This window comes from Pan troglodytes, chromosome 6 (genome assembly GCF_028858775.2).
Source record: "Pan troglodytes isolate AG18354 chromosome 6, NHGRI_mPanTro3-v2.0_pri, whole genome shotgun sequence".
NCBI lineage: Eukaryota > Metazoa > Chordata > Mammalia > Primates > Hominidae > Pan > Pan troglodytes.
Window position 1 is genome coordinate 104,965,211 of NC_072404.2, and position 15,966 is coordinate 104,981,176.

At 37.7% G+C, this 15,966-nt stretch overlaps 1 protein-coding gene across 1 annotated transcript; it reads right to left on the reverse strand.

Moving 5' to 3' along the window:
* Positions 1 to 2,653: 2,653 nt before the first annotated feature.
* PDK4 (pyruvate dehydrogenase kinase 4) lies at positions 2,654 to 13,866 on the reverse strand. The gene is given in 11 exon segments (NM_001246531.1): positions 2,654 to 3,061; positions 4,292 to 4,405; positions 4,700 to 4,810; positions 5,009 to 5,107; positions 6,917 to 6,993; positions 9,267 to 9,344; positions 9,790 to 9,876; positions 10,038 to 10,222; positions 10,975 to 11,046; positions 12,297 to 12,438; positions 13,438 to 13,866. Coding segments are annotated over 11 exon segments (1,236 nt in total). The 5' UTR covers positions 13,568 to 13,866; the 3' UTR covers positions 2,654 to 2,920.
* Positions 13,867 to 15,966: the final 2,100 nt, after the last annotated feature.

Sequence of the window (15,966 nt, forward strand, 5' to 3'; positions counted from 1 at the left end):
GTGCACTAACTCCCTACTTCCCTGACAGCTTAGTCCAAGGAAACTGTACAGCTAGATCTTGTGCCTGTGTGCAGGTGTGCGCTCCTCTTAGCTACACATGGTGCAGTGCTTCCTCAACAGAAGTGGAAGAAATGAAGGCAGTCAAGGAAATGGAGAGTCTCATTGTCAAACTCACTAAAGGTTTTTCAGTAAAATGTCAACCTTACTATAGATTTTTTAGAGTCTAATGCCTTAGGCTGATGGCATTTTTGATTCAAATATGATTATTTTGACAAGATTTATAATTTAGTTATGGCAAAGTCATTCCACTATTATCATTTAATTCTTATCTATTTTCCTCCTTCCCTTCCCTCCTTCCCACCCCAGCCCCCGATTTGTAGAACCTTGCCAGTAACGGCATTAGGAAGGTGGGCAAAGGATGCTGTCTATGATAAAGTAGGATTAAAATAGTAAAGAAAAGCACTAAAGAGAGCAAAGATAATACATACCACAATTTAACTTAGTAATTTGTATCCTATTTCCACCTTATTATTACTCTGACATTTAATCCAGAAGTCATTGGGAACCTAAGCTATCTAGATAATTATTTTGGTACTCCACTGTATGCAAACACAGACATAAAATGAAACTTTAAATTTCCAGAAATATGCAGAAACATATGCATTGCAAAAATGATTATTGAATACAAATTTGTAGGCAAACACACCATTGTACTGTGTTATTATAACTCAAATTCTTAGTACCTTGAGGTAAATTGAGAAAAGAACTTTAAAAGACAATGTCTTTTATCATCATAAAAAATATTTATTATAAAAAATTATCACATTTCTCTGTACATAGCATAAAGACAAAAACACAATGTATACATTAATAATTTAAGTGGGCCTGAGTATTCAGTATCCATCTACTAGAATCCTAAAGCTCTTCCCCAGATTTCACAAATGCCAATGTAGATTATTTCTATTTTATCAAAGTTCATTTGCACAGTTGGTGTAATTGAGATACTAACATTTCTTTTTTCTAGTGTTTTAAAGATAGTTCACAGTATTTGAGTTAATTAATTAATCAACTGATTTAAGTCTTTGGTAAATACAAGTATTTACATGTAAAAATGTTTAGCTCAAATTTCAGTAAAAAACTGAAATGACAAATAACCTACTGCAAACTGTTTTGTATAATCAGAAATGCATGAGCTGGACTCCCACCATTAAGAAATGTCACTGTCTAGGACTTCTGATGATAAAAACTGAAATCCACAAAAAAATAGTTGAGCTTCTATTACCATTACCAGAAGCACCACAACACTAGGCCACCATGAAATTACACACAAATGTCAAATTCAACATATAAACCACACTGATTATTTTACAATGCAGAAAAATCCTCCTTTTTTTCTATATGCCAGTTTAAATGTTAATTGACACGGGTAAGTGTATTATCTCAAAGCCTACTATCTTGTAAGAGTGAGAGGCATTTAAAGAATCCATACTGCTTTCAAAACACCAGTTCTTCCTCTTGCCAATGACATATCCCAGAAAATATAGATTTTTTTTGAAATAATTTGTGGGGAAAATAGAAAAATGCCTGCCTTCTGCTTCCCTCTCTTCCTATATTCTTTCTTTCCTTCCTGCCTTCTTTCATTTTTCCATTTCTTCTTCTCTAAGCGTAATCAGCGCGACTCGTCTGCCAACCTTCAAATTGTACCTTAACTCTCCCAAAATACCATATGCATTTCAGGTGTCATTCATTAGCTCTCAGTCACAATTGACAAATGAAAGCATGCTGGCATGAGAATCTCTTACGTCCAGGCTATTTGCTTAAAAAAATTACTCTAAAAGGTACTTAAATTCTAGTGATCTTGAGCCATTTGAGAATCAGTAATTTTTAAACAGACATATTAATGCTGGAGTGTAGAGAATATAATTAAATATATCAAAAATATATCTTTTAAGTCTAGAAAATGGATGCCTTTGGATTACCATCATTTCAGGGTAGAGAAAAGCCCTTCCTACTGAATTAGCCTCTGAACATGTGATTTCTTTCCCTAACACTAGTTTTTCCAATCTACTAATTTATTTGTAAACAAAGCAAAGTAAGAGATATTTTTGCTGTTACTTTGGCAATTCTCTCTCTCCAATCCCCAACATCCTGAGTTCAGTGCACATCTAACAATTCACTCAAGACTAGGCACCTGACAATAAGTGTTTACTTAGTGTGTAAAGTGAACCAGAAAAGCAGCATAATAAAGGAGCTGTGTTTTTATCAGAGGAGCCTTCCTTCTGAGTTTTTACATAAGTTGATGCCTTCACTGCAACTTTGAATACAATGCTTTGAATTTTGAAACACTTGAATAAAATGTTTGAATGCTTTGAATAAAATTCCTCCTCTTTCAGAGTAAACCTTATTTTAGTCACCAGCATTTCCTTCCAGAGCACATAAATATGTTCAAAATGTACATTGACATATATTTCTAACCACATAGTGTAAACTAAGTTTTAATCCTTTGCATGGCAAGAAAATGCTGGTATTCTGACACCAATATCTTTTGATGTGAATAAGAGGCCTAAAATATCAGTCTAGTGAAACTGCTAACCACCATCTTCACACTCACTCCCTTTCTTATTCTTATCAACAACAGATGGAAAACTGAGGCTTATTTCTTCAGGATTTGATATAAACTCAGGAGTTATTCTACATTAAAAAATAAGGAGCTGGCCATCTGTTAACTCCTGTAGTCTTGCACTAAGTTCTCCTGGGTCACAGAAACAAGCTCCATTCCTCATTGGATCAGTGTTCTGATTAAGGAGTTTTCGTTGCTGTCGTTTGTTTTGGAGGAAACAAGGGTTCACACACAAACATTCAGGAAGCAGCACTGGTGCAGACCCACTTTGATCCCGTAAAGTGTCCTGAGTGTCCCTCTTCACATGGCCACTTCTTTTGCCAGGTTCTTTGGTTCCCTGCTTGGGATACACCAGTCATCCGCCTCAGAGCTCATCTGATAATGTTTGAAGGCTGACTTGTTAAAAACTGGAAGTTTTTCTATAGACTCAGAAGACAAAGCCTAAAAGAAAAGGGGGGAAAAACATGAGACCAAAGAAATTATGCATGGCATAATTTGCACTTGAAGTTATTACTCAAAATACATTCAGAGGTAAGTATCCAAACATTCAAATACATTCATTTAATTGATACAGTAATAAGAGCACACTGGTGCCTGCACTCAGTCTATTGCTCTTTCTCAATAGTTTGAAGACTTTTGCTCATTTAAGAAGTGAATACATTAACTATTTCAGATGGTGAAAAGGCCATTTGGCAAGTAATTCCAGTGCAAAAAATGGGAGCCTGAAAGTTTAATGTTTTAGTTGCTAATATCTATATTTTCAGTTGAAATAGTCGGCAAATGAACAGAATCAAGACAGTGATCTTAACAAAGAAATTGAGGCTTTACCAGAAACAGGAAAATATGCACCAAGGTTTTTTTTTTTTTTTTTTTTGAGACAGAGTCTAGCTCTGTTGCCTAAGCTGGAGTGCGGGGGCACGATCTCGGCTCACTGCAACCTCTGCCTCCCGGGTTCAAGCGATTCTCTTGCCTCAGCCTCCCGAGTAGCTGGGGTTACAGGCACCCGCCACCACACCCAGCTAATTTTTGTATTTTTAGTAGAGACGGGGTTTCACTGTGTTGGCCAGGCTGGTCTAGAACCACTGAACTTGTGATCCACCTGCCTCGGCCTCCCAAAGTGCTGGGATTACAAGCGTGAGCCACTGTGCCCGGCCAACATGCACCAAGTTTTTAAGTTCAAACAGTGAATGTCTGGCACCCCACTGACAGCTTTGGAACAGTCAGCTTTCCTTTCCCAGGATTTCTAACAAGGTCAGCTTAAGGTCTTGAGTAACTTGATACCTGTTATTTTTTCAGGCTGGAACATTATTAGCATATATTTCCCACAAATCTAAGTAAAATAAAAGCACAGCTACTCTCATAGATGCCAAAAGGAGTTGCCTTAAAAAATTCACATGAACATGTCCTCATTCTGAAACTTTGGTAATGTATTAACCTTCTTAGGAAACAATTTTGCTTCACTTGAGGCAGGTAGTATGGCCCAGCTTCCTCTTTGGTAAGTTATCATATTAAATAATGTACACACACCCAGAAAGAGAATAGAATGAATGACCTGTAGTCATTATTTGCATTAACTCAGTTTGGGGAATTCACTCTGGACCATAGCACTCAGGGCTGTAAAAGGAGCAATGGTTTTAGAAACAGGATTTTGCTATTGAATTCAAGGGATACCTTTAAGTAGATGATAGCATCTGTTCCATATCCTGATAAAGAGTAGAGATTCAGATCTCCTTGAAAGTACTTGGCATACAGACGAGAAATTGGCAAGCCGTAACCAAAACCAGCCTAGAGAAGAGAGATATTATCAGGTAAAGAAGTGTATGTGATCACTGAAATACAAACAAGCAGGAAATTACTGTCCTCACTGATACTAATGTCCTAGAACCTAAATAAATATCTTCTACTTCCAATCAGACATCCCTTGTTTCACCATTTTTAGCTTGCTTTATCATTCATTCTTATATCCTTCATGTCTAATTTTACTTAATTGATGAACTTGTCTAAATAATCCCTTGCAATCCTTGCTCTACATTTAGAACTAGGTGGCTGAGATTAATTTAGCCATATAATTGTTCTTACCAAAGGAGCATTCCGGGAATTATCCATCACAGGCGTTGGTGCAGTGGAGTATGTATAACTAAAGAGGCGGTCAATAATTCTCAGGGGAACACCACCTCCTCTGTCTGAAATCTAAAACAAACAAACAAGTCATCAAAGCCACACATTAAAAACAATGTGCATTTGTCTAAATAAAAATGGCTTTCCTTCATTTAAAAATCACCTGGCATATATGACTGTTATCTATTGCAAAAAGCAGAGAGCTTTATTACTATTGACCCCATTTAATTCTCTCAAGAGACACCCAAAAGGAAAACAGAGAATGGTTACCTTAATGGTAAGGTCTTCTTTTCCCAAGACAACAATAACCTCTATTGGTGTAAGGGAAGGCTGATTTTCCTGGTGTTCAACTGTTGCCCGCATTGCATTCTAAAACAAAGCAAACCATAAGGAATTCAATGGCAGAGGAATGAGGGACAATAAATGTTTTTTTTTTATGTTTAAAATAAAAGTAGCACAGAGGGTAATTCAAAGTTCCTATTTTTTTAAGTTAGTAGTAAAACAGCTTTGTAAATAGCCATTTATGAATGGGTCATGTAGGATGTATAATGAAAAATATTCATTTACTATGTAATATAGCTCCTGGGAGTAATGTCTAATGGAAACCAATTCTGCTAGCTGTCAAGTTCTTATTTGTAAGCTTAATTTAAATGTAGAAATTGGTTTTTATAGTCCATTTCCTAGCTCTCCCTTTTCTTTCTATTACGTTTTACATCCAAGCACCAAAGACTACTATATAACAAATGAACAGTGAAATCATTGAACCAATTTATTGGCTTTTATAAAACTTGCTGTGAAAAGGTTGTTACTATTTAAAAGGTCAGTCAATAATTCTAAATTGAATTTCAATTTGCATTTGATTATCATCTAACTTTTACCAATGATGGCAGAATAACTCTATGAGTTGTATCATTCAACTTAAAAATAAATCAAATCAATGAAAAAGTATCCTTTGTCCTTTAACACAGAACAAACTAAAAGATGTTTTCCGTCTATTGGCTGAATCTCATACAGATACAGTCTTGGTTTTCTTAACCCATTTTCCTTTCTCACCACCTGTCTACTTTCTGCTTTCTGGTTTTTAAATAATATTAAGTTCTAGTCATTAGCTGGAGTGAAATAAAGTAGATCAGATGTTTGTAGTACAGTCAGTACCTCACAGCAGTAACATTAGAATAAGTTAGGAAACAGGAAGTTCTGGAAAGAGTTATGTCAGAATTAGAGCCAGATTTGTCTTTTTTAGGCTTCCTTCTCTCCAATTCAGGGGACTCTTGGGAAGCATCAAAAAGCTTAAGGTGTTTTTCTATTTTTTGGTTTAAGTTCAATTTGATCTTAATTTAACTTAATCTTAGGACGCATGAAAGGATTTGATTCTTAGCACCTGGCTGTCTCAGACCAGTAACATCTGTATCCTTTGAGAGCTTGTTAGAAATGCACATTCTCAGACCTGAAGAATCAAAATCTCTGGGGCAGTGCCCAAGAATCTGTGTTTTAACACGCCCTGCAGGCGATTCTAATGCATATTACAGTTTGAGAAGCACAACTCTACAGGCCTGCTAGGCAAAGTGTGCATTGTGGACCAGCAGCATCACCCCTTAGCTTATTCAAAATTGAGAATCTCAGGCCCCACTCTAGACTTCCTGAATCAAAATTTTCACTTTAACTAAGTCCCCAGGTGATTCATATGCACTTTAAAGTAGATGATTGAAGGAACTACTGACTGTGCTCTTAGCACATTCTGGACTCTGAATGGAGCCATACCACCTACAGGAATTCTGGACCTGAACTGCTGAGTTCGGAGTAGGACCAGCCTGTGGGGGTGGAGGTAACGAGGCCTCATTCACTGAAACATTCACCCCATGACCTCTCTTAATGAATGAATAAATGACTAGTTCTTTAATGGGCACCTGAAAAAATAATAAGAACTTCCTCTTGGCTGTAAAGCATTGATACATCATGAATTGTATGATGCATTCTCAAATATGTGTTGATGCTACAATGAGCTACATGTACTTTGTCAAACATTGACTGTATAGTTTCTTTCTCTTAGGAGGACTAGAAGCATTCTTGGGAAAAGATATTGAGGCTTCTGTTTTGTGGCGAATAATAAAGGAGATAAAAATATAACTGTTAAACCTTTTTAAAAGGTAAAGTTTCAATTATTGTGAAGTATCATACCTTAAATAGTTCAAAGAGCATATGATGGAGGTGAGAAGGAACATACACAATGTGAATTGGTTGGTCTGGAAATTTTCCTAGAAAAATAAAATTCATTAAGAATTTGTAAACAAATACTTCACTAAAATAAACCACCACATTCATGTGATTAACATTTTAGACTTCAAGAGGGTTGGCATATTCTCTACCTTCCCCATCCCCAAATCCTGCCCTAGAAACTTCCCACTTAAACAGTAAATATTACTGGCTTATATTCAAAATGTTGTTGTAGTTGCTACATAATGCTCTTTTGTTAATTGTTTTTTTTGTAGAGATAGGGTCTCACTATGTTGTCCAGGCTAGTCTTAAACTCCTGGCCTCAAGCGATCCTCCAGCCTTAGCCTCCCAAACTGCTGGGATGACAGGCATGAACCACCTTGCTCCATATGATTAATTTTTGTATTTCTCCACAAATGTGTGAAGTTGGGTAAGTGTGGAAGAACAGTGCTATAAATTAGATTTTGTGGATTATTTCTATTTTCAACATTTTTGTACTGGACAATTTCAGAGTCAAAATTATATGTATTTTAAGACAGAAGGGAGAAAACTGTGCTTATAGCATAATATTGAAATTAATGCTAACTATAATTTTCATATTTTTAATGCTTAGTAAAATAACACACCTGATTTTTCTTGTTTTTTGTATCACCCAAACATTAAATCTTATATGTTAAATATGCTTAAATTTTACCAAGAGGATAAAGGAAACAGACAAACAAAAACCTCTTAATGCTTTTTGGAAAGAAAAATAAAAGTAAAGTAAAATTAGAAAAAAAAAGAAAAGAAAAATAAAAGTATTATTCTTCAGCATTCCAGGCCTTGGCAAAGTTTGAATCAGAAAACACAAGGTCTGGCACAATCCCCTCTTTATTTTGTCCAACAGTTGGAGCAGTTTATCTACAAGTATTATGCAACAACTCTGTTTATGCTCAGAGATACGTTCCATTCTTTATTTGCTCTTCTACTTTTAGTTTAGTGTTTATTTACATTTGCTTGTCCCTAATCTGTTAGGCTACTCTTTGAGCAACTTGATTTTAACTGTCACCATAAACAAAAACTGTTCCTGTATAAATATTACTTGAGAAAGATGTTTACTTTAAATAGAAAAGAGAAGATAATTCCAATTTAAGTACACTGTTTTGTTTTAAGATGCAACTATTTACCAGAACAGAATGGGAAGGGGTGAAAATAGTGCCTTTCATTCATCATGTGGTCACTTCAGTCATTCAGACAGTATGGGAAGACCTTGTCAGAATTGAAATTTTGTTTGTTTGTTTGTCTGAGACAGGGTCTCACTCTGTCACTTGGGCTGGAGTGCAGTGGGACAATCATGGCTCACTGCAGCCTTGACTTCCTGGTCTCAAGTGATCATCTCACCTCAGCCTCCTGAGCAGCTGGGATTACACGTGTGTGCCACCATGCCTGGCTAATTTTTATTTTTTGTAGAGACAGTGTCTCCCTTTATTGCCCAGGCTGGTCTTGAACTCCTGGGCTCAGGCAAACCTCCCACCTCAGCCTCTCAAAATGCTGGGATTACAGGTGTATGCCACTGAACCCAGCTGAGCTGAAGCTTTTTGAAGTATGTTCTGCTTCCAAAACAGTAGTATAAAACAATAGTGCAATTTTTTAATATTGGGGTGGAGACATTTAACATGAGATCTACCCTTTTAACAAAATGTTAAGTGTACAATACAATATCCTTAACTATAAGCACTATGTTGAACAGCAGAACTCTAGGATTTATTCATGTTGCATAACTGAAACTTCGTATCTGTTGGATAGCAACTCCCCATTTTCCCCTTCCTCACAGCCCCTGACAACTACCATTCTACTCTGCTTCTGTGAGTGTGACCATTTTATACATCTCATATAAGTGGAATCATGCATCTGTCACTGGCTTTTTTCTTATAGTGAAATGTAAAGTATTTTTGTCTCCAGGTCTTATGGGTAACCTCTTTAAGAGGATATTTCCACTGCTATATCCTCCCTACTTCTGGTCTCTTTATCCCTCATATTCTATAGGAAGTAATCTTTCTTTGATCTAAGATATTGGAATGTAGTTGCTACTTTAATCCCATATTATTTGTTCAAAACATTCTTCTTTATGAATCCTTATTAGCAACTGAATAGGCAGAATTGGAGCCTTCCAGTTGAGATAGTTAAAGAGAACCTTGTCTTCAAAAAAAATGTGTACAAACTTTAGGCAGGAGAAAAAATGAACACAGAAGTTGCTTTATATTTACAAAAAGCAATAATATTAGGAGAATACAGAATTTTCCATAGGTTAAAATATATTTTACTTATAACTTACCATTCACTTGTGTAAGCTTTAATTCTGGAGATGTTAAATAATACTGATCACAGAGCATCCTTGAACACTCAAAGGCATCTGGAATAGAAGTTGTTTTTTATAACAATGAAATGAGTTTATGCCAAGTACAGTTCTCAAATAATCTTCAGTGTCTGTATTACCCTAATCTAAAATATTCACTAAGGTACAGGTTTATGTATATAAAAATATATTTTAATATTTTACTGAAGACAAATTAAGACAGTGTTTGCATTGCAGTTTTAGCAATATGTGCACTTCAGAGACTAAATACAACATATAAAATATGGCATGTTAGTCACTTATATTTGGATTTTTAAATAATATTTTAAAGGAATGTTTATACTACTGACTCTCAAAAGCAAAGGACCTTGAAGATAACATTTATAAAATAAATGGAACACTCTGTGAATATAAATTCATTCACAGAGTCACCTCAATTATAGATATGTCAATCATATATTGTACATTTTCAATAAGGGAAGTGCAGAAATACAGAACATACCTTGGACCACTGCTACCACATCACAGTTAGGATCAATGCTTCCAATGTGGCTTGGGTTTCCTGTCTGTGAGTCACTAAATATAAGAACTGTTGAAAAATAAAAACAAAAAAAATTGTTGTAAAATTCAGGATAATGATTAGTACTATCACTGAGAGTGTGACCCGCTGATTAGTGAAACATCTAGTTACAGTATGGCTTATATTCTACACCCATGTCTATATACCATGATCATGATGAGCTAACTTACTGTGCTGGTTCATCAGCATCCGAGTAGAAATACGGTTCATGTAAAATCGATCCAAGAAATATTGAAGATTTTGATTGGTGACTGGGTCAACTGTACAGGCATCTTTATACTCTATGATTCCTTGTGCCATTGTAGGGACTACATTATGGTGTCTATTTCGAACTTTGATAAGTGTATCTACAAAGCTAAGCCATAATATTTATGGTTAGTAAAAGTTCAAATACATTTCATTCACTTATACTCCTAAGGTTACTTCACAGAAGGCTAAAGTTTTTTTTGCATTACCCATCTGAACAAATCAAATGATAAAACGTTAGTCCTTTATTAGTAATCTCACTACAGATTCTTCCATTAGAGTAGAGGAGATAATTTCACAAACAGACTCATTTTGTTTCTAGCTTATACGTAAAACTATTACCCTTATAACCAATGCATTCATCAGATGTATTCATTGTCTTCTCTTCATAAAATAATGATTAATATCTAATATCATCATTCTAGAGATGACTCTAGAATGCCATTGTGAAAAAACTTTCAAAATTTCTTGTCAGATTTAGAAAAGATCTTTATTTAGGTAGCTAGAAACTATCAGTTACTCTGAAAGAAAATGTTTAGTCTCCAATGACGCTGAAATGTATTAAAATTATGTAATGGTAAATCCTCCTGCACATCTCATTATTGGAGTAAATTTATAGTAAAAATAGGTCTCCCTGGGGGATCAAAAATGAGTCCTCTACATTTCTTCACACTCAGCATCATTTTCAATGCCATATTTCTTCGCTTCTGAAAAACCAACAAGCCAAAACTGGTCATGTGTAAGAGGGTAGTGATTTATTATTCAGAGCTGAATTCCTTTAATTTAGGTCTAAAAATATCTTAGGAATCTGTCTGGAAAGAACCAAAGCTTTAAACACTTATTCTAATGCATAGAGCTTACTCTGATAATGCTTTCTGGTCATCTGGGCTTTTCTCATGGAATTCCACCAAATCCATCAGGCTCTGTATATACCTGTAAAGAAACAGGTCTGCTTTAAGTTTTAAAATTAATAGTCAGATACAAATGGCTGAAAATAGAATAGCTTTTTCAAATAATTTGAAAAGAGAAAGTAAGCATTATGTTCAAACTTAAAACTTTCCTCCAGAACATTTGGAAAATAATATAAATTTAAAATGCTATAACTTTTAATCCTTGACTTTCAAACTTAAAATTTAACGCAAAATGTTTCTTTAACTATTTCAGGTCAGTATTCAGTTTCCTGACTGTTTTGTTTGGCAAATATTTTCATTTCTTCTAGCAATAATACTTAGAAACAACTTTTTTTTAAAGCTTTTTATTTTTTTTCTACTACATTCATTCATAGAAGAGTGTAAGTCTTGACTGCAATAGTAAATACTACAGATTGAATATATGTTTTAGATTGTAATTGTCTTATAGGTATATAATACATGTATTTCTTGAATCAATGAACAAAAGGCTGTGCAGTCAGTGGATTAAGATAAGGGTCTCATGCATGTCTGCTACCTGTGCATATCCTGCTTCTGTGATCCAAAAATTTGCTGTTTTGGGTTACCTACCTTCTCTAAGCATCAGTATCTTCATTTATAAAATGAGATGACAACAACTGACACTTACTGACTGCTGGCTGTGTGCCAGGTGCTGTCCTAAGTGGTTTTTTTTTCTTTTTTATGGATTATCTCATTTCATTACACTCAAACATCCCTCTGAGGCATATACTTTACTCTCCTTAATAACAGATGGGAATAATAACTCAATGGCATAAAGAGTTTAAGACACTTGCCAAGGATTCCACAACTAGAAGTGACAGAGGCAGGATTTGAACCGAGAGCCCACTCTGTCAATCACTTTGTAAGTTACAAAGATTAGGCCTTCCCTAAATAGCAGTCATGAGAATTGGTTTCTAGGCATAGGATTTCTTTTGCAATATCAAACTCTTATTATTGAAAGTGCTCTTCTATAATTGAAAATTAAAATTGCATGCCAATTTTTTTCAAATTTTTCCTAGAACTCAAAATTTTATTATAAAGTAATCTACTTTTTCAGGGTAAAAATGTCTGTTTATAGTTTTATAACTTCTCTAATGATAACTTACCCTAAATTAATTTTAAAATTCTTACATCTTTCAAAAGTAGTTACCATTCAGATCACCTGTTTTCCAATTATGATGTTAACATAGTATAAGAATTCATACCCGGGTAACTGTTTCAAAACTAGAGACTTCAATATGGTTCACCACTTACCAGCTTTTAACCAATTGCACTGAAGAGGTATTTACTAATTGGGTCGGGAGGATATCAATTTCCTTCAGAATGTTGGCGAGTCTCACAGGCAATTCTTGTCGCAAAAATGCAAAAGAAGTTCTTTCACATGCATTTTCTGAACCTATAATAAATGAAATCAATTTAGTTTTGAGAAAAAGTGTGTCTAAATGATATATCTAAATAGCATTAACTATCAAATATTGAACAGACATATATTATAAAATTATATTTCACTCTCAGTTGGGTTACTGTTAATCGATAATTCAGGGGCGATTGTCTCCTTAGTTGACTAATTCCCTTCTTCCTTTCGTCTTTCCTTCTTTCTTTTAAAAAGTGACAGATATAGGAGAATTATTGTCTTCTCTTTTTGAAGAGGATTCACTTCCAAGAAGTAAGAATATCCCACAGTTCTTAGAATTTATAAAAGACTGCAGGATTCGGTCACACCACAATGTCAACAACACAACATCCTTTAATGAGTGGGGACATGGAATTGGAGTTGGGGGATAAGAGGCTGGAGTGGGAGCTGTGATATTTCCAGAGTAGTGATATCACATTTAAACCCTTGAAATCTTCCTTATAAGATTACTGCAACAAATGTGTAAATATTTTCAGCAACAATGCAAATATATGGAAAACTATAATGATAAAGAGACAAAGAAATCTGTTAGGAATGCAGAGAGATGTACCCTGTGGAAGGATGCCGGGTGGCTAAGGAATAAAATCTGTTAATTTGAGGCTATTTAATACTATTCAGAAACTTCTCCAAGCAGTACTATGCTGTGAAGGAGGGGATAAAGTTTCCAGTCCATTGTTAAACGGTGACCGAAAGCAAAAAGTATTTTGACTGGAAGAGCGGGCCAGAAAGAAGAGTGTGCAGATGAAGTCAAACCATCCAGCGTCGGCAGGCTTGCAGGTGGCCTTGACTTGGAGGCACCCCTGTCAGAAAGTAACCAAATCTAGGAAAAGGAAAGGTGTGCTGGCGTCGAGGCTCCAGGGCTCAGCAGCAAAGTGAACCCCAGTTGTTTTAGCTTGAGCCTAGCCCTCCCTCTACCAAGGCTGAAAGTTAAGGCAGTTCCCCAACCCTAGGACCCAGCTTGGGCCCTGTGTCCCCTCTCACCAAAGTCCAGTAGCTGCTTCATGGACAGCGGGGACGGGCTGTAGCGCGAGAAATGCTCCACCTCTCGGGGCACCAGGCCGGCGCCGTTGAGCGAGCCAGCGCTGCGCAGCACGAAGCGGGCCGCCTTCATCTTGACGCCCACCCGGCCTGGCAGGGACTGTGGCTGGCTTGAGGGGCGAAGGCTGCTCGGAGCACAGCCTGGTTCCGAGGGGGCGCGGCGCGTCCGGGCGAGGACTGCAGGTGCGCTGGCTGGCTCGTGCGCCCCGGCCTGGGCTGGGGTTTGAGGGTGCCGCGGAGTGAAGAGTCTGGGCAGAGAGTCGGGGATGCAGTGGTTCGAGACTCAAGTTCAAGTCTTCCCACCAGTCGCCGCCGCCCGAGGTTTTATTTGTCTCCCCGCACTCTCCCCCCGAGTCCCAAACAGGAGGAGTCACTGGAACTTGGAAACGCGTCCTGAACTCCAGGCCGCGCCAATCAGATCAGAGAAAGAACTATGGGCTCCGCCCCTCCGGCCGCGGTCATCACGGAATGGCCTGGCACGGTGACCACGGAGTGCCCTGGCACCGGTGCCCGCGGCTGTGACGGGAAAAGGGTGGGAAGAACAGGGAAGAGGAAGCAGAAACAGATATCTGGGGCAACGTGGGCTTAAGATTAGCCTCTTGGGACAGGGCTCCGAGTCGCGTGGGCTGGGGTCCCGCCCAGGCTCGCCCTTGTTTACAACTCGGAGGCTGTCTCAATGTCAAGTACTCCTGGCCACAAACTGTTTCCAAGAGTTTGGGCTCCGAGCGCTCATTGGTCCTTGCTCAGAGCAGGGCTTTTACAGTAGCCAACAAGCTGCGTTCAAAAGTATGGGCTTCTCTGCCACTGGACAGAGAGAAAGGAATAAACAACCTAAAGACCTGCGCCCCCACCCCCACCGCCCCCTTTTCTTCAGAAGAGACCGGCACATGGCAGGAACTGTACGTTCCTTTTGCTGAGACTTGAGGGGCTGCCCAGATACATTTACTTTTTCCTGTGGTAATAAAAGGCCATCAATTCGTTCTTCTCCGGCAACACATTCTTTCCGTTGGGTTTAGTTCTGTTAATTAAAAACAAAATTAAAAAGGGATCAATTTGTCAGTTTGCCTTACCTTTTGCGGTGATCAGAGAATTTGTTCACTCTGCCCTGTACGAAATGTCCTTACTCCAAATCTTTACCTAAGACATTCCATTCTACCCTCAAATGTCTGGCACAAGCTGTCTGCTGCAAAAGGTCTTCCTTGATTACTTCTCCTCACTTCTTCCAAATAAGGCCTTGGTCTTTCATGGTACTATTCTATAGCTATTTATGTTTTTATATTATCCCTCTCTGACTCCCCCCTTTCCTGAAAGAGATCAGGGTAGGGACCCTGTCTGATGCAGCTTTGTGATTCCTACTTTTTCACTACTCAATATTTATTAAATTAATGACAGTGGTTGAGACACATTACCCTGCCATACTAACCTCCTTTTCCTCTCCCGACACTCTAAAAGGACTAGGGAATGAAGCCACCGTGTTTGGGAAAGTTGGGAGTAAGAGAGTTGGTTACAAATGTAATAGAATGGGAATTTATGAGGTGTTAAAAATGATAGTTTGTTATAAAAAACCTTTTTGGCCTCCTCCCCCTGCGTTTATTTTAATTAATTAATTAATTACTTTATTTATTGAGACAGAGTCACACTGTCTCCCAGGCTGGAGTGCAGTGGTGCCATCTTGGCTCACTGCAACCTTGGCCTCCCAGGTTCAAGCGATTCTGCTGACTCAGTCTCCTGAGTAGCTGGGATCACAGGCACACGCCACCACACTCAGCTAATTTTTTCTATTTTTGGTGAAGATGGGGTTTCTCCATGTTGGCCAGGCTGGTCTCAAACAAACTCCTGACCTCAAGTGATCCACCCACCTCGGTCTCCCATAGTGCTGGGATTACAGGAGTGAGCCATTGCGCCCAGCCTGCCCTGCATTTATAAGCAGAACGGGCAACTCTGAAAGTCATGAGTGATCCTAGGCTCTGCTGTCATCCTTTGCCCTCTTCGTCTAGGAGACTGCATTAAATCACAGGACAGATTTCCAATTCTATCTCTAGCACAAACTTTCTTCCAAGAGCCAGATTCTCCTATTCAATTGCCTATTTGGTTTCTCCATTTGGATGTCTAATAGGTATCAATTTTGCTTCTCTAAAATCAACACCATTATGAGGGATCTGAAACAGTCCTGGCAAACCCTTTGTCAGTTATGCGGCCTGTTTGGAGGCACCATATTAGCTCTCCTACTATTTCTCCCATTGTCTATACATTACCTATAGATGGTCGAGAATTTGAGACTTCCTGTTATGACCAAATATTTTTTTCAGACCTTTGAGAAACAGCTATGTGAAGACATGCAGTATTTATGATCTTCCAATGAAGAGGATGGGGCCTGGGTTCTTAGAGAATATTCAAGGATGATCCAAGTATAGACTCTAGCAGTTGCACTTGAGTGGGACAGAAAAACAAAAAAACCAAAAACACAACAGC